This window comes from Bos taurus, chromosome 3, assembly GCF_002263795.3.
Source record: "Bos taurus isolate L1 Dominette 01449 registration number 42190680 breed Hereford chromosome 3, ARS-UCD2.0, whole genome shotgun sequence".
Classification (NCBI taxonomy): domain Eukaryota; kingdom Metazoa; phylum Chordata; class Mammalia; order Artiodactyla; family Bovidae; genus Bos; species Bos taurus.
Window position 1 is genome coordinate 109,942,774 of NC_037330.1, and position 23,483 is coordinate 109,966,256.

At 40.6% G+C, this 23,483-nt stretch overlaps 1 protein-coding gene across 4 annotated transcripts in view; it reads right to left on the reverse strand.

The window, feature by feature from the left end:
* Positions 1–627: 627 nt before the first annotated feature.
* AGO4 (argonaute RISC component 4) overlaps positions 628–23,483 on the reverse strand; it is a 38,025-nt gene continuing 15,169 nt past the window's right edge. For 2 of the 4 annotated variants that reach the window (XM_002686552.7, XM_059885207.1), the window contains 15 exons: positions 23,207–23,388; positions 22,896–23,032; positions 22,671–22,805; positions 21,650–21,737; positions 18,227–18,374; positions 17,862–17,981; positions 17,611–17,739; positions 17,293–17,426; positions 15,993–16,177; positions 14,600–14,759; positions 13,079–13,394; positions 12,653–12,787; positions 6,975–7,076; positions 6,518–6,717; positions 628–4,450 (listed from right to left, as the gene is read on the reverse strand). In XM_002686552.7, coding sequence (XP_002686598.2) covers positions 4,342–4,450; positions 6,518–6,717; positions 6,975–7,076; positions 12,653–12,787; positions 13,079–13,394; positions 14,600–14,759; positions 15,993–16,177; positions 17,293–17,426; positions 17,611–17,739; positions 17,862–17,981; positions 18,227–18,374; positions 21,650–21,737; positions 22,671–22,805; positions 22,896–23,032; positions 23,207–23,388 — 2,280 coding nt within the window. In that variant the 3' untranslated portion in view covers positions 628–4,341. Of the gene's footprint in view, positions 4,451–6,517; positions 6,718–6,974; positions 7,077–7,438; positions 7,577–12,652; positions 12,788–13,078; positions 13,395–14,599; positions 14,760–15,992; positions 16,178–17,292; positions 17,427–17,610; positions 17,740–17,861; positions 17,982–18,226; positions 18,375–21,649; positions 21,738–22,670; positions 22,806–22,895; positions 23,033–23,206; positions 23,389–23,483 lie in introns of those variants that run through there. The other 2 variants (XM_059885208.1, XM_059885209.1) reach the window with 2 other exon arrangements.

Here is a 23,483-nt window from a genome sequence, read left to right on the forward strand (position 1 = left end):
TTTCTGTGTTGCAACCTAGGCAGAGCTTGGCATATTCTGGCCTCATGATAAATGATTGATAACAAATATGGAGAAGAGGATACTGTACTGATGGGAAAAAATAACTACCTGTAGTAAAGTTGGCTGTTAGCAGGACTTGGTCCTTTGGTAAACTACAAATTACCTGAGTATAAGTGCCACATTGTGTAAATCTCTGCATTATCCTTGCCATAACTTAACAAAACAGCTTTGCTGTTAAAAATTAAAAGACAGGAGATTGGATAGCCGCAGGATGGGTGAATTCAGGCAGCTCCTCCTCTCAAGAAGTCAGCCTTATAAAGTACATGGCCATACTGCCCTCTGGAGCCTGAAGATTTTTCTCAGAATATCACTGAAATAGATCTTCCTGTTAAGAGCTATACCCAGAACCGGGATGAAGCTTGTCCGTTTTCACATGTGAAATGCTCCGAGAAGCTCTTCTAAATTTCCCAAATAACAATTTATAAAAATAGGGAGACCCAGGAGTTAAAAACATGAACTTTTTCCATTGTTCTTTTTCAAACTTCTTTTTAAAAAGTAACCATGTGTATTGCTATGATAGTATAATTTATATTTATTAGGCAGTTGACAAAACAAAACAAAACAACATTTGGCAAAAGAATGCCAATTTATTCATTTTTGGACACATGAACACAAAATATCCCTGCAGGCCAAAAAAAAATTTGCAAATTTAAACAACCATCATCTTATCTCAACATGGGGATATCACCCCTCCCTTAATAGTTTAAAAAGTACCTCGTATTGCTAGAGACATACATCCAGTCCAAATTTAATAAAAATACATTTTAAAACATTACAAGTCTAACAATATCGAAACAAAAATGACACCATTAGTCAAATGAACAAATGCAAACATTTTTTTCAGTCACTAGACATAGAAAGAGCATGAATATGTCAATAGCAAGGGATAAGAAAATGGTTAATCAATAACAAGATCTTCCTTTTAATTTTACAAGGAAAAAGTCCCTGGAGTTGAAGCAATATTGATACAATGCCCTCAGCCTCCACTTTCTTAAAATGAAAGCAGAGCTACCACCTTGCTATCGAGCAAGAAAATCTTACAGCACATCCACAGAGGGTCACTAGGGCAGGGTGGAGAGGGTGGGCCCGATTAAACAGCGGATTACCTTTTCATACAGGTAGCTGAGCCAGTTAGGTAAGCTCTGATATAGACTGGGCACCAGATCCTAAAACACAGACTGTATAGAATATGTCTGCTTGTAAATCGTCACCTTTGGAAGCAGCAAATAGAAATTATAGTACGAGTGAATATGTTCTGCCTGCCCAGACTACTGGCTGTGTTAAGCCAGTGAGTTCACTTTGCAGCTAACCACCACAACAAAACATAATGGGTTCAACATTTGGATCTTCACCACTCTTTGAAGGTCCCTGTGCCTTCTCCCCAAATTGTTACTCTTTAGCATTGCTACATTTAAATCTTTCACACCACATGACAGTGCCTAAACAGGCGGCATTAAAAAAAAAACAACCAAACAGTCTAAACCTACTTCTAGAGAATGCACACTTCCCATTGATTGACACATGCATAATGATTCAGTCCCAAGGGTTTACTGTGTTCAAACTGTCAAGCCAAATTAAAACTATGCTTTCAGACCTGCATGCAAGAGTATTGCTGCAACTCTGATTCTGCAGTGATTACCTCTTACTCACCCCTCAGCAAGTTTTTTCCCCAACAATCTCAGTTCTCTGTCCTTCCTTTTGTCTAAAACTATAGCATTGCACCCTTCAAGGTACTGTTTTCCTATAAAAATAGGCCTCCCGGCTTTTCCTCCACCACTACACTGATTTGCCCCAGTGTACTAGGACTGACTGAGGTCTTACAAACTATAGTTCAAGGTCGAGCATATAGCCCAAGAGCAGGCAGGCGAGTCAGGGCTTCCTGGCACTCTGCCTCGCTCCCTGCTTCATACATGCCAGGAGATGGTGAGAAGGGACGCTTCTTCTGTGCATTATTAACAAGCAAGTCCGAGGCACTCAAGTCCAGATGTGGTGCCCATCAGCCAGCCAGCCACCAAGAGTTCTTCACATCCTGGACTCCAGCAAGTCCTCCATCTCCTAAGAAAACTTTTGTTTTTCCTCCTCTTGGGTCAAGGGTAGCCAAGCTGAAGGATATTTTCTGTGCTCTCCCTGAACAAGTGTGAATAAAAAGCAGCAGCCAGCGCCTCACCAACGTGTCCTGATTTGTAGTGCCCAAGTGAGGTATTTGCAAAAAAGGAAAATCTTAAGAAATTAACATCTGCCATCTTCTTCACTCCTGCCCATGTTGTGCCTCAATTACAGAGCTTGCTTTCATCCCACTCTATGCAGAGAACAAGGACGTCTGCACTCGTATCTTAATGAGCTTTTAGGATTCGATATACATTATAAAACTCTCGGAGACCAGTCTCAGCAAACACTGGTGGCATCGCTGATCAACAGCACATGGAAATGTAAACTTTAATGTATTTACAAGCTTGTTTAAAAGACTGAAGGAAAACAGTGCTTTATATTGCTGGGGTTTTGAGAAGGCTAGTTTAAGAGATTTGGATCAGCTAATGAGTTCAAGCAACATCCTTCACTGTTAGATCCAGTGTTTCCCCCACCAGCAGTTTCCAGACAGAGGTGGCAAAAATGTTTTACCACACTGTATCTGTCTCCTCCCCCGGCACCTTCCTCAACCATATGGAAGGGCTCTGGACCTTTTATCCCTCCTTCCAGCTCTCACTCCCAAGGTTCCAGGACAGAGAATTACAAGTCAGTAAAAGGTGGGCTGGGAAACACTGCCTGGAACTATCAACACTCTATGTAACTGTTGTCCATTCACAAAGTATTATCTACACTAAATACAAAATACATTTTCCCCCACATTGTAACTGATGCTTGCTTTAGATCAACTCCCTTTGTTTGAAGAAGAAAGGAATCCTGTCTCCCTGTGAACAGAATCCAAAATCTATTAAGAAAAATCGACCTTTTCTATGCAGTTTTAGTTTAATAAAAGGAAGGAAACCCCACCAAGTGTATTTCAGGTTGAAAGAGAAGCAAAACATTTGCGCTACAAGTAATTGTGAGTGACCTTGATTTCCAGGGAAAAAAAGTTTGAAATGCTGGTACATTTTTGCAAGTTGCAGCATCACTCAAGGTACCCTAAGGATTAGCAGAGCCTATCCAATAAGGAAGCATCCTGGTTCTAGCTTATTTTAAAACAAAGTGATAGGACACCAACTGTGACTATAAAACAGATTAAAAATAATTATTTAAAAAGGCATGGAAATATATGTCTTTTCTGACCAGCTTCAGAAATTGCCAGATTATGATCTATAAGAAACAGCTGATAAAAATCATACCAAAATCTCATCTAAAAAAGTACATTGTCGGGGGAGGAAGAGGAGGGACTTTAAAAAATGTTTATTGCCAAAGATAAGTTTCTATGAGAAAAGTTTAAAAATCATTTGGATCTAACAAACCACACAGCAGCATAAAATGGGCACTTTTGAGAACTCTGAAAAATACTAAAAGCTAATTTTTTTTTTTCCAAAGAGGGGGAAAGATGAGTACTTTTGCCATGGCAGTGTTATCTGTCATCATGGCATGCATCACATCTGTCTGTGTTACACATTCACAAAAGTCAACCAAATAAGAGAATTGCCTGTCTGAATCTGCAGCCAAATATAGTGCAATTGCCTGGCAGCCTGTACTTGCACCAGCACCAGTCTGTAGAGATCAACAGAGAAAAGTAGTAAAAACTCATAAAATTCTGTAAAACTTACAAAAAAATTAATGCTCATTCAAGGCATTTACAGTGGCGAAGTCAGAAATCTCCATTAAAAAGCCTATGGACCCACACAATTAAATAGTTACACTGAACTAAAGTAGATTGTTTGGTTTTTCTCTCCCATTTATGCACACACCCCACTCAATGAATACAGAAAAAAGGAAAAAAAATCTTCTCTGGTAAGACTAGAGGGATGCGGTGAACACCACAGCTAGCAAAATAGTCCATAGAAACCTTTCTCATAAAGTCCTTTAGAAAGTTCAGGCTGATCAGCCTTTGCATGATGAGGTAAAAATTCAGTCCAGTGCATCAGAAAAGATAATCTATGAGTATCTATTACTTTTAAAAAATGGCTCAATTTTGTTGATGCATCAGACAGTGCTGTGAAGTATAGATTCAGTGCAACTATTCCGAGTTGCTGGTAGAAGACCACCTGAAGTCAACTTGGCTCTCTCTAGAGGCAGTAGGCATTTGAAACATTTTGAGGCTGCGTGGGATAACAAACTGGTTGAGTTCTTTTTCTGAGATTCTCAGGCAAAATACATGGTGTGCTGGGTATCATGGTGGATTTGCACAGCTTTAGCCAAGGCCTGAGGATCTCGGCCATTGCTCTGTCCTGACACATGACTGCCTTCCGCACTGTAAAAAAAAGAAAGCAAAAAAAAAAAAAAAAATAGTGTAACAAAAGACCACTTCAAACTTCAGGTTTCAAATAGCATGAATAGTACTGGATTTGAGATCTTGAGCTCAAACTGTGACTCCTTAAGTAATCTGTAATGTCTCTCTAAACATCAGTTTGCTCAATTGAAAAATACAACTTATTTAGACTGTTGCAATAATTAAATAGCATAGTGTCTGCAAAGACCCAGATCTTTATCAGTGCCTAAGCAGGGACTTCCCTGTCTTTTATGTCTGGTTAATGCCCACTTGTTCTTTAGTTTTCAGTTAAATGTCATTTCCCCCAAAGAAATCTTCCCTGACTCTGAAGTTCAGGTCAGAGCCACATGAACTATACTTTCATGAAATCCTCTACTTTTATTTCACTTAAAAGATCATTATTTGGATAATTATTTATTCCTCTACCAGGATAGAATCTCCAAGAAACTAGTAAATTTGTGTTTTACCACGAAATCCTTAGTGCCTGGCATATAACAGTGTCTCAATAACCATTTGATGAATCAGTGAATGTGCTGAGCACACTGCTGGAACATAACAGATACTCAGCAAATGATACTGTGCCACCAGCCTTTCTTGTCTTCCCCTTACTAGCTATAGGACCTTGGACAAGTAACAACCCCTCTGAACTTGATCTTTTAGGATAACAATAACTTCTGAACATACCTCTTAAGAGCACCATGTGATACAAAGGGCTTAGTAAATGGGAAATTATCATCCCTCCTGAGTTCTCTACTTAAATTATTATTACCCCCTATCATCTAGGCTCAAAATCTTGGTCATCTTTTACTTCATCCTCTTCTCTGTCACGCACATCCAACTGACTGTTAAATAATATCTATTTAATCCCATGACTAGCCTTTTACTTTGAACAAAGATAATCTTGCTCTAACATACTTTTCCAGCTTCATGCCTGCTATTCTCTATTCAAATGCTCCAGTCAAAGAAAACTTGCTACTGTCCAAACACGTCACTTGTCTTGTCTTCTTTGTGTCTGTTATTCCCTCTGCCTGGAAAATTCTTTTCTCTTCTTTATAGAGCCAAATCTTACCCATCCAGCTACAAAATCTCTAACAGACTTCCTCTGATGTTCAATTGCACTTTCATCTCTACTGCTTTGAGCTAATCGTCAGGTTTTATGTTTGCCTGTATTGTCTACCATACTGAAACATAAAATCCCAGGAGACATGTCTTCCTCAACTTACTGATTTTAGTACCTAGCACAGTGCTGGAGACACAGTGAATACCTAATAACTGTGTTGAATGAATACGTATATTACAGAATGAAAGGTACAAAGCCACAGCTGGGCATTTTCCATAATAGAGTACTTTCAACCGTACAGAAATAGACTCGCAGTGGAATGTCTACTATTTAGCAGCTGAATTCAGACTTGGGGAAGAGCCCAGAAACTGCTATACTTCACAGATGGTCATTTGAAAAGAAAAATTAATGGAGAGAACTTGTTTAGCTACTCAATAGTAGCTCAGTAACAGGTCAATATGTCTGATTCTTTTGAGATCTTTAGTTAGGGGTGAGAATGGTCTGGTACCCCACCTCTTCCCAACACAAACCCAGGTTCCTTCTAATGCATTCTCCAAGATTGTACTGAAAGTAAAGTGACCTGGTCAGGACCTCCCCCTTGCATGAACTGGAATCCACAGGCCTGTAATTGCTCTGACTGGAGCCAGGGCACTGGGCTGAATGTCTTGCGAGGCTGCTTAGTATTTGAGCAGAACTGAAATGCATTTGGCTCTAAAGAAAAACCACAGGCAGTTCCAAATAAGATTCCTTTTTAAGGGGGACAGACATACCATACAAGTGTGAACGAGCCTGGGCACTTTTTTGGACCAAAAGTCACAATATCAGCTTTTTGGACCAAAAGTCGTAACATGTAATTTTATTTGCTCCATGAAATGTAGACCCTAAAAGGAAGTTTAGCTCTTCCTAAAAGTTTTCAATGGAAGCTCATTTTTAAAAAGAAACATACTGCCAACACAAACAGAAAGATTTTATTTGCCTGAGAAACTTGCCTGTCATGATCCTTATCCACCAGATGATACCTTGCCCTGAAGGCTACGAGCCGGGCATAATAGGCAGGGGCTGGAATAGAGACTGAGCGTGTGCACCGCACATAGGTGTGACAAAGCTGGTAAGTCAACAACTGGAGCTCATCTGCGGTGAAGCAGTTGTCATCCCACAAGACCTGGTAATGTGAAGGACGGCTGGTTCCCTGGAGAAAGAATTGTATGATTACTGTCTCTGACATGGGTGTACTACCTGAGAGGAGAATGGAAACCTACCTAAATTCAGAAATAGTCCTGCCTAGCACACCTACAAGGAGATACTCAGACCAAGAGGTAACAGTTTTAGGACACAAGTATTAACAAAGTTATGTACAGTGTTTAATGACAAGTCTACTTAAGCTAGTTCCTGAATTTTCAAACACCTCCCTATCAAGACAAGTATCTGGACCAGCTTCCAAATTACCTGAATTCCCGCATGACTACAGAGGTAAAAGTCAAACTCGGATGGATGTGTGATGGTGCTATCCACAGTAGTGCCTGCTGGTACATTGCCACTTTTCCCTACCTACCAAAAAAAAAGGGTATAATTAGTCATCAAAGAGCTAAGTTGGGTTCAGGCCATTAGTAACAAGTAAGTAAACTGCTCTTAAGTGAACTCTTGAAAATCAGTTTAATTCAAGATGTTGAATTTTCTGTAAATTTCCCTTGGCCCAACTATTTCATCCTTAAATATTTTCACAAACAAATATACTCCATGGTTTCACTAAGGGAATCCAGACTGAATTATTCTACCTGTGGCTTTGGGCTGCATTATTGTCATCAATTTTTTAGATGACACACTGGTATGTTCACAGAGGGGAAAAAAAGACATTTAAGATGGACAAGTTACCTGAGGGAAAAAAAATCAGTTTTATTCTTTATTTGGAGTTAAAAAAAAAAAGTCAACTTCCAGTTAAAGTTAAGATGAAGGAATCTTCGAACTGGTTCACCAGGTTCAACAAAACTAATACTTGTACAGGATCAATAAAAGAATTCACTGGCACATGCATTATCAGGAGGAGTGTACTGAAATGAGAATTAGGAAAACCAAAGTTTCAGTTCCAAGCCCTTCCTTGCAACTACATGCATTGAACCAAGCATAGTATCTTTGGGTCTCAATCTAACCATCCACAAAATTAGGTGATGATTGCTTACATTTTAAAAATTCTCAAGTTCTTCTATAATCAAACTCTAAAATCAAACTTCCAGAAAAGCAGAAATAAGAAAAATCTTGCTATTTGGTCAATTTCCAACCACTTCTGCTGTACAGAAAGATTCCATATAGGAAGTATATTTAGCATGTTGGCACAAATTTGATGGGAATTTATTTGACTCCATTTTAACTATCGTTCACTTCAGTTGAGTATCATATGCTATTCATATAATAAAATACATGAGTATAGAAAAGTCTCATTCCATCAAATTCATATGTGACCTTGGGTACCTATCTAGACAAGAGGAAATGTAACTGAGTTGTAATCATTCTAGTATCCTTCCCCAAACTGTATGCTTTAGGAATGTTAGTTCTGCAGGATGTGTTTAGGTGTTTTATGGTCAAATAAATTTGAGGGACACTGGTTTAAACCAAAGTTAAAAGGCCTTTCTATTGCATGACTTCTCAGAATCTTTATCTAGTCATGCATAACCTTCAAGAGGGAGAAGGAGTATACAGCACTTCCTGAACTTATTTGACCATAGAATCCCCTTTTTAAAAATCTCTTGGAATCTACAGATGAGAACCTAAAGAGGTGCTGCTCTGGGGGAAAAGGGTCCCGTCATGTTCATTTTAATAATTATTGCTTGAGCACCATGTGCAAGGCTCTGCAGCAGATGCTGGGGATGAAGACAGAGGCACAGAGAGAACTAATAACCCTGCCCTCCTACTCTTCATCAAAGTCATATGCAACGGACAGCAACGCAATGTAGTAAGGGCCTTACGGAAGGCAGTGGGAAAAGTTGGTAAGAGGAAACAGTTGAGCCATGCTTTATAGCAGTGATCCCCAACCTTTCTGGAGCCCAGGTAGTTTCGTGGAAGACAATTTTTCCACAGACTAGGGGGAGGAGGAAGACAGTTCATGCAGTTGTGTGAGCAATGGGGAGTGATGGGGAGTGGCCGATGGAGCTTCACTTGCTTGCCCACTGCTCATCTGCTATACAGCCCAGTTTCTAACAGGCCTTGGACTGGTACTGGTCTGTGGTCCATGGGTTGGGGACCCCTGCCTTATAGGATACATAGAGGTTGAATGGAGAGGGGACGGAATGGAAATGAAGACATTCCAATATCCTTTAAAGTCAGGAATGGATGAACAAACTGTGATTCATCTGTATCACAAATTACTACCCACCAATAAAAAGGAACAAGCTATTGATACATATAAAAACTTGGTTGAATCTCAAATGCACCATGCTAAGTAAAAGAAGCCAGACCAAAGGCTATGACTTCTTTTCATATGACGTCCTGAGAAAGACAAAACTCGAGGGACAGAATATATATCAGTGGTTGTCAGCAGCTATAGGTGAGGGAAAAGGTTAACTACAAACGGCACAAGACAAGTGTGTACGATGGAATCATTTTCATATTAGGGTGTAGTTACACAACTATATGCATTTGTCAAAACTTGTACAACAGCACAATAAAAATGGTGAATTTTACTGTGTCTACATTATATCTTATTATAAAAACGAGGGGGGAAAAAGGTGGGATGGATGTGGTCATTCCAGGGATAAAAATATACAATATACATAGGAAATGGAAATAATCACATCAGTAATAGAAGGTGTATGAGTACATGTTGAAAAAGCAAACTGAAATATTATGCTTTGGCTACCTCGGGAAGACACTGAACACCATAAGAAAGCATTTCGTACCCTCAAGCATAGGCAATGGGGGAAAACACAAAGACTTTTGAGCAGTGGAGTGGCAGGATAAGATCTGTATTTTAAAAACCTAGCCCTGACAGCAGGTGGAGGATGCATCTGTGAAAGAGGAATGGAAAAAAGGAGACCTCTATGAGTCTTCTGCAATCCTAACAAGTTCTGCCTAGGGCAGATGGGACACACAAGAGAAGAGCTGAGACAAGAGATTTCAGGACAGAGCACAGAAGACTGTTTGACCAACTGAACACAGGAAGGGGGGAGGGGAATAGAGGAGAAGAATTTAAAGACAACTCTTAAGAATTGTCTAGCTTGGCTAACTAACACAGTGATACCAAGCAACAGAAGAACAGAGAATCAGGGGAGGAATACCTTTTGGATGAGGAGAATCCTATTGTTTTGGATTATCCTAAAACAATCAGGAAAGGGTTTATATGTGTTTTGCTTGAAACGCCTGTGGTAGATTGGATCACTGGGGCCAAATATTCTAGAGACCCTCTGGCGGGGGGAGGGGGGGGCTAGGGGGTGGGGGTACATTATACATCCCTACCCAATTAACTCACAAGTGGCCACGTAACTTCCTTTGACTGATAAAATGTGGTCTGAGATGTGCCACTTCTAGGCAGAAGCTTTAAGAGCCAGAATATGGCTTGACATGTATCTTTTTTCTCCTCTGCTACAATGACTGGCCAAGTTCCAGACAGATGCTTCTCCAACATCCTAGGTTCCAAAGGGAGCACAGCGAGGTCACAGCTGCAGGAGGGCCACAATGAATGTGTAATGTGAGCAAGAAATAAATCTTTGTAAGCCACTGAGACTTTGGAGTCTTTTGTCACCACAGCACAGCCTCGCCTATTTTGACTGACACAATGCCTACAGAGCATCTAAGTAAACCGACAGACAATTAGAAGTACAGATCAGGAGCTGCACAGAAAATCTGGGGCTGGAAATACAGACTTGGTAATCAATAAGCAAATCAGTGAAGCCAGAAAAGTAGGTGAGACTAAAGACAGTTGAAATTCAGAAGAGAGAGATATGAAATTCCAGGAAGCATTAGTGTTTAATGGAGAGAGGAAGAAGAAGAGTCAAAGAAAGCCTAATTATAGAGGTGGGTAGTGAACCTGAAAAATCACATTGCTAAGTCCAAAGAAGGCAACCATCCGTAAGTGCTGCAAAGAGGTCAGTGTGGGAATTCGACAAGCCGTCACTGGATTCAAAATGAGCCAGTCATTGAGAGACAACCTTGGTGGAGTCAAAGAAGTCAAAGTTAGGCAACAGAGAACTGAAACATTACATGAGAAGGTACAGAAAGAAAGTCAAGTCTTTTCTTCTTATAAGTTTGGTCATTAAAGAGCCGAAAGGAAAAAAATGGCAGGTAGACTGAGAGAAAAGGGAAGTTTTAGAGAAGCCTGAGGAAAAGTTAAGAAACTTTAGAGGATGAGGAGAAGGAGCCAATGGAATGGGGAAAATTTAAATTCTGAAAAATAATGGATAATTAATGAAGTGAGGCTCTGGAGAAGGCAGAAAGGATTAAAACCAAAAGCACAGGCTGGAGTGGGGAAGCGTAAGTGGGAGCGGTTAGTGTCCAAGATTCAAGGAACAGGGTAAGAAAACACAAGATTTAGCTAAATTTGAAAGCAGAGGAGAGGAAGCTGAGAAAATTCATGCCTTCACAATTTTGTTTTCTGGAGGAAACAGAAGGTTGCTCTATTGCTGGCAATGTAAGTTGTTGGCAATGAAGGTGTCATGGTTAGGGTTGGGGACTTGAGAAGAGTATAAAGGATTGGAACAGATGCTACGGAGAATAGGAAAAACGAAAAAAAAAAAATTGCGGCATCAAAGGCCTGGCTGAGATTTGCTATCAAGAACTTGTAACATGGTTCATTACTGAATAAATGACTTTTTTCCTCAGCAACTTCAACCAGCCTAAGAGTAGAAGCAAAGGAAACAGGCAAGTGCATTAATTCAGAGTTGGGGACTGGCAAGAGGCATATTTAGAGAACTGAAGATGTTGGTAAGTGTTAGGGGTGTAAAGTGGACCAAGGATTGGGACTGTCAATCTTCAAAGGTCAGGAGTAACACCGGATGGTCAAAAATAAAGCTATGAGATCGGGATTTTAGAAACATAATCCAGGTCTTAAGTTGCAGGAATAGCAAGTTGACAGAGGAATGGAGAGTGACTATGCATTCCCTCCTAAGGAGGGGATGGTAGGATACTTTGTGCCTAGAGCTCAGGCAAGAGTTCAGAGAAGGTGAATTAGCAGAATCTAAGAAGTACTACCAAGTCAGAGTCTGGGCAATTTGGAAGACAGTATTTTGAATCTGTGCTGATTGATGAACCTATGGCCCAAGCATAAAACCTTAGTTCTCTAATGATTCAGAAAATGAGAAGAAACAGCTCAGTTTTGGATCAGAGACAAAAACTAAGCAAGCACTAGAAAACAGTGAGGGTCACCCACAAGACCACAAGATTGGGCAATGGACAGAACTGGTCTCTCTGGGAGCCAGTCAGAGGGGACCTGAAAAAGATAAAGTAATGTCACAGAAAAGACCATAGAATTAAAGTCATTCAACACTATGTGCCTATAATTTACCTAGCTTGTATATTAATATCAGATTATAAATAGGTTACACAAAATGTTTTTTTTTAATCAAATGCTGGCAATTGTATCCAAAATTAACATTTATTTACTAATTTAACCCTTAACAACCATGGAAGCTAGGTATTGTATTTACCACACTTTATAGTTAGAACCATTAAGCTTAGAGAACTTAACTTGCCCATGATTAGTAAGTATGACATCATAAGTATTCAAAGTGCATACCCTAAAAATCCTCTGCACTGATATAAAATTATTTGGAAAAGAAATGCTTCTTTATACCCTAGACCCATGCCTTAGACATTGATAACAAAAAGTAGCAAATGGCAATAAAGTCCAAATAAATAACCCCTCTCTGTGGAGCTTGTCTATATCACCATAGTGTACCTGGCAAGCTTTTTATTTCCCCCTCTAAAAACTCTAGAAACCAGTATTGCTGTCACGTAACAGAAATATTCAGTCTTGAAACCTATATCATTCAGAATTGCTCATCTAAGCTCAACTGGAGTTAGTATGTTTCCTAAATTATTATTAGGCACTTCTGCTTTTAGAAAAAAATTGTATGTATGCCTGCTCAAAACCACATTCACTTGCATCAGATAATAAAGCTTATCCTATGTGTTCTTACCCTTTCTGTTTTATCTGCACAGAAGAGTCGTGTGTGATGTCTTTTCTGCACCACAATATAGGTTATTCCTGGCCGGTAATCTTCTTCCAAGCTAATACATGCCTTTCGAATTGCTATTAGTTCTGGCCAAGCTACCTAGGAGTTAGAAATGGAATGACGTTTAATTGAGAACTTGCCTATCTCTTAGGTATCTCTCAGATCTGATTTACCCAGAGTGGTAGATTGGAGGAAGTTCCATTAGACACTGAGAAGCCCCAGAGGGAACTTTCCTGGTGGCCCAGTGGTTCAGACTCCATGCTTCCAATGCAGGGGGCATGGGTTTCATCCCTGGTCAGGGAACCAAGATCCCAGATGCCACATGGTGTGACCAAAAAAGAAAAAAAAATGTAGATGCCCCAGAGGGAAGCTATAGGATAATGAGATTACCTGTTTCATCTGTCCCTCGGATACGCCTCCACGGTAATAGATGATCCGAGTGGGTTTGAAACGTGTGGATTTGTAGAACTGGATCAGCAGCTCTCGAACCATGTTGGTAAGATCCTGGATTACCTCCTGACTATAGAGGAGCTCCTGGGAGATCTCCTGGCGGGAGGTCTGCACGCGAACGGTGGCACAGTACCGGCTGGGGTGGCCATCCATACTGCCAACCACAGCCGCGATGGATGGCTTCTTCCCATCGCCTGCTGGGGGGTGTGTGACATCTGCTCCCAGGAAGATGACAGGTTGCTGGAACACTGAGGGCCTGATCAGATTTAAGGAGACATTGCCACTCAGACATATGGATGAAAATGCTTTCATTTAGCAAGCTCACCAGATACAATCACAGACACAATCTTGCAAGAGAGAATAAAGGTGTGCCCACTGGGAGAGACTTCTAAAGCCCACTGAGTGCCTACCACCCAGTATCATGAATCTGAATTGACTAAAGAAGCCAACATGGTTCTCCTGCAATAGCAGGAAGGAAAGAGTCAAGTGAAAGTGGAAGTTGCTCAGTCATGTCCAACTCTTTGCGACCCCATGGATAGTCCATGGAATTCTCCAGGTCAGAATACTGGAGTGGGTAGCCATTCCCTTCTCCAGGGGATCTTCCCAACCCAGGGATAGAACCCAGGTCTCCTGCATTGCAGGTGGATTCTTTACCAGCTGAGCCACCAGGGAAGCCCAACATGGTTCTTCTGCAATAGCAGGAAGGAAAGAGTCAAGAAAAGAACCTAACTCAAATTTAACAAAATCTCTATGTGTAAAGGGGAAACTTGGGTTTCCCTCATAGCTCAGTCAGTAATGAATTTGCCTGCAATGCAGGACATCCAGGTTCGATTCCTGGTTGGGAAGATCCCCTGGAGAAGGAAATGGCAACCCACTCCAGTATTCTTGCCTGGAGAATCCCCTGGGCAGAGGAGCCTGGCAGGCTACAGTCCACGGGGTTGCAAGAGTCAGACACAACCTGGCGACTAAACCACCACCAAAGGAAAAACTTTCCCAGAACAGTCTCTCTTAGAATCCTGGGATTTCTACAGTGGATGCTGAACTGCAGGATGCACATGAAACCAGGACCAAACCCCAAGACGCGAGACTTAAGGAAGAGAACAAAGCTCGTCTCCGTCCCTATTCTGTGTTTCTCCATAGTGTTTATCACTTTGACCACGTAATTTACATTTATTTTACTTATTGTGTATACACACACACACGTCGGGCCAGGCCCGCCAGGCTCCTGTGAGCCATCAGGGAAGTCTAGTGGTACTGTCAGGGGTTATCTACTGAGAGGGGCCACAAGGAAACCTGATGAAGAGCTGGACATGTTCTATATTTAACCTGGGTGGTGGTTACATGAGTGCGTATGTGTATCAGAAAAAGTAACCAAGGGGTATATTTGAGATCTGTTTTAGTGTAAATCATGTAAGTTAGATTTTAAAAAACAAATGGAAAACACAGAGTTCAGAATCTTACCTTTGATGAGGTACAAGCACGTTGTTAATTCCTCCAAGCTTTGCGTTTATCTTCAGGCAAAGGTTGGAAAGGGTTTGAGGTGAGGTCTTCACTACATTTTTTACCTGGACACATTGTGTAGCCATTCCTAGGAGTGTGTCTCCAACACGCTTCACCTCCGCTATAAACATAAGTTTATTAATTCATTGTAAATGTTGCTATATTCTCCAAAATCCTAGAAGTAAAGGGGGAAACTCCTACATATTAACTTCCACAGAGTGCCTACCATATATTGTACATTGTGCTACCAGCTTTTCACATGTGGTCCTTTTATCTGCTAAACCCCGAGGGCAATTCTTTTTTTTGGATAGGTCCTCTCCCTTCCCTTCTCTCCTGCAGGCCTGGAAGCCGGCCCACTTCCTCTGTTCCACCATGCTGCCTGCCACCACTCACTCAAAAGTCTGTTGAGGTTCCTTTTCTCACAGGACTGGTCTGGGCGAAGAAATTAATCTCCCCAGCTCCCCCTCCTTAGTACACACACCAGCCCTTTGAATTTTAAGGGATTCTTTTCCTTCCTCCACCCCCCTCCCTGCTCTAAACAGGACAGAAAAAGAGAAGCTAACAAAAGATACAAATATACAGAGAGCTGAAGACATTTTATAAAGTTCAAATCGCTGGTCTATGTAGTCTCCAAAGCCTTTGCTTAGGTGATAGCCAAAAGAAATTTGTATCATTCCTCTTATAAGAGATACAAACTAAGCAGTTCCTGTTCTGGAAGTGGTAGGCTCCCCCATCCTGATACTAAGTGCTTCTCACCAGACATTCTAGTTCTCCCTACTTTGGGGGCTATGGTAGACTTGTACTGCCCTCATTCCCACTGCATTTTCTGCCCCCTATCCCAGGCCGGGTGGGCCATATAGTTGGCTGTGGCCAAGAAACTGCAGAAGTTAAGAACCCTCCAGAGACTTCTCTGTTGGTTGGATGGTTGACTCCTCGCTTCCAATGCAGGGAGCGTGAGTCTGAACCCTGGTCGAACAAAGACCACAAATGCCTCGGGGTGTAGCCAAAACAGCTCCCCCACAAAAAAAACACAAAATAAATAAAAACCTCCCCAGGCTTTCTGTGTTAAAAAAAAAAAAAAAAGGCAGATCTCCAGAGTTCTTTTCTCTCTGCCTTGGGGCCAGCAACATTCCAAACAGAGACTGGGTTCCAGAGTGAAAATGATATGATGACATGGAGCAGAGGCTGTAATTTACCTTCAATGGACACACAGCAAGAGCAAAAAAAAAACCTTTGTTGTTTTGAGCCACTGAGAGTTTGGGGTTGTTTTAGACTGCAGCATAGCCTAGTTTATCCTGAATGCTACACCAATTACTTGAAATCATCCCTCATTCAACATTAAAGGGGTCCATACCATATACTGGCGTCTTCCCAGGCAAGATAACCACTATAAGTTGTAGGCCCACATACGTCATTTTCAGGTGTTTAAACATGGGCTCCACGCTGTCGGCACCTTGTGCGTACTTGCAAAAACATGGCTGACCCTGGATGGGCATTCCTGCATCCTTAGAGATTTTACGGAGCTGGTCCGTGAAACTCCTGTTAAAATACAACCAGTGGCACAGTGCTTTCATTTCAGGGCACATTCTTAGCATTTAGCTCCCTCTAAGATATTTCTTTCAGTTCTGTAAATTTTTAGCCAAAATTATTAACAAACAAACAAAAAAAGCCCATCTTTAAATGGTTGCCAAAAACAGCCTAGAAGTTCTATCACTGCAATTATAATGCAGAAGATTCTGTATTACTAAACTATCAGATTATCATTTGGAATTTTAAAAAAATTATGCCTCAGCTGGGCCTCAGGGCCTAGAATAGCATTTCTGTTCAAAGAATTTCTTTAAACATTCAAGTCAGTGATTCAGGACCGAAGATAAAAGCAAGGTCAAAATTTCAGGTAACGTGTATTTTGGCAAGCCAGGTACAAGAATAGCTGGGTAAACTTGTGTTCAATTGAGAACACTGAAACACTCTGTCACAAAATCACCATATTTAGGATTATATTCAAACTCGTAACAGATTTGATTCCGTAACAATGCCAAAGAAAACATCATTTTAAGAAAAAGCAAAATTCACAGTCAAGTTTTAAATTTTAGATTTGAGAAGTTACTCCAGTCTATGTAATAAAGTTTTCAGGATAATTTCTTTTGTGCATTTGCCAACATTTTGTAGGATTCCTTTCTTTCACCCTAGTTCACTTTTCCTGTGGTAAGTTTTCCACCCTTGTCACTAACTTCCTTTATATAGATAACTGCATCTGTAAGATGTGAATCAAAGATCTGAATCAGTGACCTTGCAGTAAGACAAGCTCCCTAGTTAATTACAATGATTAAAAATGAACTAGTTTTTATCTTAGCTGGAAAGATACAATTAACCCCAAAGGAAGCTTCACTAAGAACTCAAGAAATTGCCAATCAGCACCACTTCAACCTTGTTAGTCACAGATTTCTGCTCTAAATGTAGGAAGCTGAGTCAGATTCTCAAGGTAATTCCCAACTTTGCAATTCATTATAAGAACAATGTCTTTTTCCTATAGCCAGATGGTGTCACTATAGGAGTCAGGGATTCAGTGCCAGTGTACACAGCACGTTCACATAAAGATGGTATTTTCATATCTGCAAGGGATATTACTAAGCTGAAAATATGAAGATACTCACTTTAGTAAATCTTCCCTACATTGTTTCTGAGGCGCAAAACAAGCAACTGCCCAAACTTTAATTTCAATGCCAGCATAAAACTGCTTTCCTCGCATGTCCCAGACACCCTGGTTGGGTGTGGCTACAGTTTTATTCTTTAAAACAAACAAACAAAAGAGAAAAGACATTACAATCTAAGTCCATTTTAAAGTTGATGAGAGGATACATAGAACTCTATTTGATATTAGTCAAAAGACAAAAAGCAGCAATGAGCAAAGCAATGGGTCAATTCAGTGTGGTATTGCTGGAAGAAACTTGCTGAACAAAACAAAGGCTTACCCGGCCCCCGTACTGCAGCATCGGTGCTGGGAGAACCCTGCCTGTGAGCTCTGTCATGTCGTTGTGGACAACAACACCAAATTCTTTAAGGTATGGGTCAGGGCCACCCACCGTGCTGTTACTCTTCACCTAAAGAACAGGAAAGCCTGCATATATAAAACCAAAGAGTAACTGTGTCCCATCCGGCAGTTTCTATTGTTTCTTTTTTAAATCTGAAAGCTAGCTTATCTTAAAGACCATGCCTTACTGACCAGTCTACTGATTTCTTCCTGTCGGTCAGGAGCAGATCTTGCTGTGGCCTTGATCATCGTGGAAGTCTGATTGTCTGTGAGCTTCTTTATACATCGCTGTCCTGCCACTATATTACAAACCTATCAAGAGGCAAAGAGGAATTAGTTTGTGTCTTGGGCTTCTGTATCTTAATATTTGCTGAAGTGCAGCTTACATCTTCCATTTCCAAACAAATGAAAATTCTGCTATAAGGTGAAGTTACCCATCCAAAATACTTCAGAGATTAATATTATATTCTATCACTAATTTAGAACATGACTTTAAAACACACAAGCACACATTCAAGAGATTGGCAGACTGGAAAAGAAAATTTAGTTTAGCTTACCTCAAGTGGCAAGTATGTATGCTTTTGTTCTTGTCCCACTTGGAGACAGGGAAGATGGGGGTATTTCAGCTGCAGATTGTACTTTTGCTTAAAATATTGAGCTACTGTACATTCCATAGCTTGACCATTTTCTAACTGTAAGGGAAAACTATAAGAGAGAATATCTTTTTAGAAATTTCTTCATGCTCTTTTTTTTTTTTAAACAAGCAAGCAAACAAAAGCCTACTAACATTTTCTACCTTGACCAGTCACTTAAAAAACAAAGGTCAATCTTTATTTAGCCATTTTCACTTAAGCCATCTTAGTATTTAATCAAGACAGCGATTGTGTTGGAATTTTCCATGTTTGTTGAAGCTAGGATGAGAAAAAAATTTAATTAAAATGGAAAAAGAACTTATATTAAGAAGAAGCTGCAGAACCAGAAAATACAGATTCACTAAAGGTCCGTTAACACTTATCAATATAAATACAATCTCTTGCTGGCTTTTTTTTTTTTTTTGCTGCACTGGTCTTAGTTGCAGCATGCAATTCCCTGACCAGGGATCAAACCTGGGCCCCCTGCATGGGGAGCATGGAGTCTTAACCACTGGACCACCAGCAAGTCCCTCTTGCTGACTTCTTACAGATGCTGCTGCTGCTGCTGCTGCTAAGTTGTTTCAGTCGTGTCCGACTCTGTGTGACCCCATAGAAGGCAGCCCACCAGGCTCCTCTGTCCATGGGATTCCCCAGGCAAGAACACTGGAGTGGGTTGCCATTTCCTCCTCCAATGCATGAAAGGGAAAAGTCAAAGTGAAGTCCCTTAGTCGTGTCTGACTCTTAGCGACCCCATGGACTGCAGCCTACCAGGCTCCTCCGTTCATGGGATTTTCCAGGCAAGAGTACTGGAGTGGGGTGCCATTGCCTTATCCTCTTAGAGATGAGTAAATGCAAATAAGGTCCTGGACCATCCACATATGAGTTTTAATTGCTAAGAGAACTTCTGGTAAAATGAGTGCAGCATAGTTACTGGGGTCACATTTTTAGATCCCCAAACCAGGACAAATATATGTGGATTTGGAGGCCACAAAACCAAATACATGAACCTGAGACCATGTCAAGATACTTGATACAAACTGGAGAATGTGATTTAAGAGACTCCTTATTTGGCTCTTCCAGGAGACAAATTATCTCAAACAACTTGGCACAATAATACCTTTAATCTTGTTTTTTAACTGTTAATGTCCCATGAAGTAATAATGCAGTGAGGATCATCTATGTGATATTTAAATCTATGTGCTTTTAATTTTTAAGCAAAAATTATATAGTTCTATAAGTTTAATTATTCTTATCAGGAGTGCTGTGCTGTGCTTAGTCACTCAGTTGTGTCTGACTCTTTGCGACCACATGGACTGCAGCCCGTCAGGCTGCTCTGTCCATGAAATTCTCCAGGCAAGAATACTGGAGTGGGTGGCAAACCCTCCTCCAGGGGATCTTCCCAACCCAGGGATCAAACCCAGGTCTCCTGTATTGCAACCAGATTCTTTACCTCTGAGCCACCAGGGAAGCCCATTCTTATAGAGTAACATGCAGTAATTAAATAATGAAAAAAGACAGGATGTAAAAAAAAAAAAAAAAACAAATGCTATAATCTGTCACTATAACAAATGCTATATTGACTTTTATTTTCCCTAGAGAATATATTCAATGGTATAACACGAAAAATAAATAGAATACCACTTTATAACTCAAGAAATTCATGTGACGTATACATGAATTCATACTGAAGAATGTATTCAAATCAGACTGAATTGATATACTACATTTATCCAGAGGCCACTCTAAAATTTCAGTTATCTAGAGCAAAGTCATGCAGGTGATTTTGATTACACTTGTTTGAAAAAGTCTTCTTAGTAAGTATGTAAAATAATGTAAAGTTAATATAGTTAAGTTCATGCTCTTAGAAAAGCCAATATTTATATTTATGCCAGACATGAGTTTAATGATCTTGATTACAAGAATAAAACTTACATATGTGGTAATTTTAAAAGCACTTTCATATATATTTTCTCATTAGGCACATTTCACAGTGGATTAGAAGTTAGGTGATTAGAAAAATGAAATTGAGGAAGGATAAATGAATCTGCTGCTGGAGGCATGCCATACACACTGACAGCTGGAAGAAATGACAGTTAGCTACAAAAGGGGGGAGAAAAATCCACATAAAACTCAAAGCAATATATATCTTCCCATGACAGCTTTTATGACATACAGTTCTTAATAGATCCTTTTGGGCCATGCATTGAGAATTACAACACTAGAATAAATGATGTTTATAATGATGACTCTGCATCATTATATGAAAGTTGATCTATGTTCAGCATACTTTAAAGGCAAGGAAAACATTTTATTAGTATTTCTATGAAAAACATTTAAAAGCTCTTTAAAAGCTTTGGTGTTTAAAATGAAGATCTGGGTGAGTTTTTTAATTATAATGTGTGTGTGCTTGCTAAGTCATTTCAGTTGTGTCTGACTCTTTGTGACCCTTTGGATTGTAGCCTTCCAGGCTCCTCTATCCATGGAATTCTTCTGGAGTGGGCTGCCATGCCCTCATTCAGGGGATCTTCCTGGCCCAGAGATCGAACCCATGACTCTTGTGTCTCCTGCATTGGCAGGTGGGTTCTTTACCACTAGCGCTAAAATGGGATACCAATTTCTCAAATTATTATAGTAGCTTCCTTTGATACAAAAAATGTAATGGTACAATTTTAGATGTGGTTAACATAGCATCTGGTCCCATCACTTCATAGGAAATAGATGGGGAAACAGTGGAAACAGTGTCAGACTTTATTTTTTGGGCTCCAAAATCACTGCAGATGGTGACTGCAGCCATGAAATTAAAAGACGCTTACTCCTTGGAAGGAAAGTTATGACCAACCTATACCATATTCAAAAGAAGAGACATTACTTTGCCAACTAAGGTCCGTCTAGTCAAGGCTATGGTTTTTCCTGTGGTCATGTATGGATGTGAGAATTGGACTGTGAAGAAGGCTGAGCGCCAAAGAATTGATGCTTTTGAACTGTGGTGTTGGAGAAGACTCTTGAGAGTCCCTTGGACTGCAAGGAGATCCAACCAGTCCATTCTGAAAGAGATCAGCCCTGGGATTTCTTTGGAAGGAATGATGCTGAAGCTGAAACTCCAGTACTTTGGCCACCTCATGTGAGGAGTTGACTCATTGGAAAAGACTCTGATGCTGGGAGGGATTGGGGGCAGGAGGAGAAGGGGACGACAGAGGATGAGATGGCTGGATGGCATCACTGACTCAATGGACGTGAGTCTGAGTGAACTCCGGGAGTTGGTGATGGACAGGGAGGCCTAGCGTGCTGCGATTCATGGGGTCGAAAAGAGCTGGACACGACTGAGCAACTGAACTGAACTGAACATACGTTTGATGACTGGCTGGCCGTCTCGTCACATTACACACTCGATATTTTCGTTTCATCTGTCCACAATGGGTCACCTCAACTTTCAGACCTGAAGTTAAAAAAAACATCAAAACATCAGTAGTAATTAAAATCATAGTGACCACAAAAAAAAAAAGATTTGAAGGTTTTCTTCAGGAAGGCATGACATTGTACAAGACAAAGTTTGCAAACATATGGGAACAATTTCATCATGCATAGCCAAAAAAGCCTCAGCCAAGCAGAAAAAATTAGAACCCAGATGAGTGAAGACTAGCATCCTACTTAAATGTATTACTTCATTCAATAAATATATATCATGCATCAATAATGATTTAGTGCTTACTTAGTCTTAGACCTAGAGGTAGCCCTAATGAAGCTTATGGCATAATGAGAGAAGATAGCTAACAAGTAAAGAAGCAAAGAAATTCTGAGGATAAACAAACTTGTATTATTGTATTAATCTGAGAAATCTGAGACTCACTCATCCTGATCCTTCTCTAGGCTTCTCCAGGAAGCCAGGAGGAGGGCCACCCTGAACCCCAGAGCATAGAAGGAAGACACAGGGGAATGCAGAGAGATGAGGGATGGGGGAAGGGGAGCAAGAACAGCATGTGAAGTTAGACACCTGGGGAAACACACACATGTCCACACACACACACACTCAGGCGAGCACCAGGGGTATCCATCTCTGCCCCAATCAGAGAACACTGGGGGAACATCACAGAAGGAGTGGGCGCCCATGAGACATTTCAGTCCTTCCGTTTTATTAAAATAGAGGTTTTCAAGTAACTAAAAGTAACAGTTACTAAGTGCCTGACATGTGCTAGAAGTTTATACACCCAGTTGCATTTAATTCTCACAGCAACCTTACAAGATTCATATTATTTTTACCTTAGAGATGAATACACTAAGCCCAGGGGTGTCTGGGCTTCCATCTGTAAGACAGTGCTCCTTGGACCACACTGAGCTGCCTGACCAAGACCACAATGATGCAAATACCTACCTCTGATTTCTTTGGTAAACTTGACACGTTGGGAGTCTGTTAGAGGTTTGGTTTGTTCATTGATGTTCTGAATGTCTAAAACCTCACACATGAACTCAATGATAGGCTGAGCCCGGTAGAAAGCTGTTGCAGATACTAAAACAGAGAAGGATACTTAGCTTCAGGGAAAGGGAAAAGACCAAAAAACCAGCCCAAAGAGTAAATGGTAACGGAGTTCCATCCTACCATCAATATTGAGCATCATATTCCACATGGCAGGTCTCACGGACTGATGAAAGCCAAACCAAACCTCCCTGCCCCCTCCCAGAGGGTGGTAGTAACCTTCAGGAGGTGAGAAAAAGGAGCGACCTACTGGAGTGTACCTGAAGAAACAAGAATTTGCATGTTTCACAATAAAAACTTGAAAGGATCTTTCATTTCACTCTCAACTTTGCAAACTGAAACCAAGTTTGAACTATGACTTATGCAGAAGTCATGGGCACCAATGCGACCTACCAACAAAAGTCTGACATTTGTGGCAAAGAATTCAAACTAACCTCATGGAGGGAAGGTGTCTTGTGATAACATCAAGTGCTTGAACTGAGTCATCTGGGACTTCATTCAAGTGCCCGGCCAAAGCTTCTAAAAGTAACTGAAGGCTCACAACTGATACCCACTGAACAGACACTTTAAAGGTTTGGTCTTTACCCTCACCTGGAAGGGTCACTTCCATATCAACCTAAGGAAAAATACATATACAGACACATTTACAAAGGCTGAGAGACCCCAGAAATAGTCAATATAGTATACCTATAAGGATATCTAACACTTTCT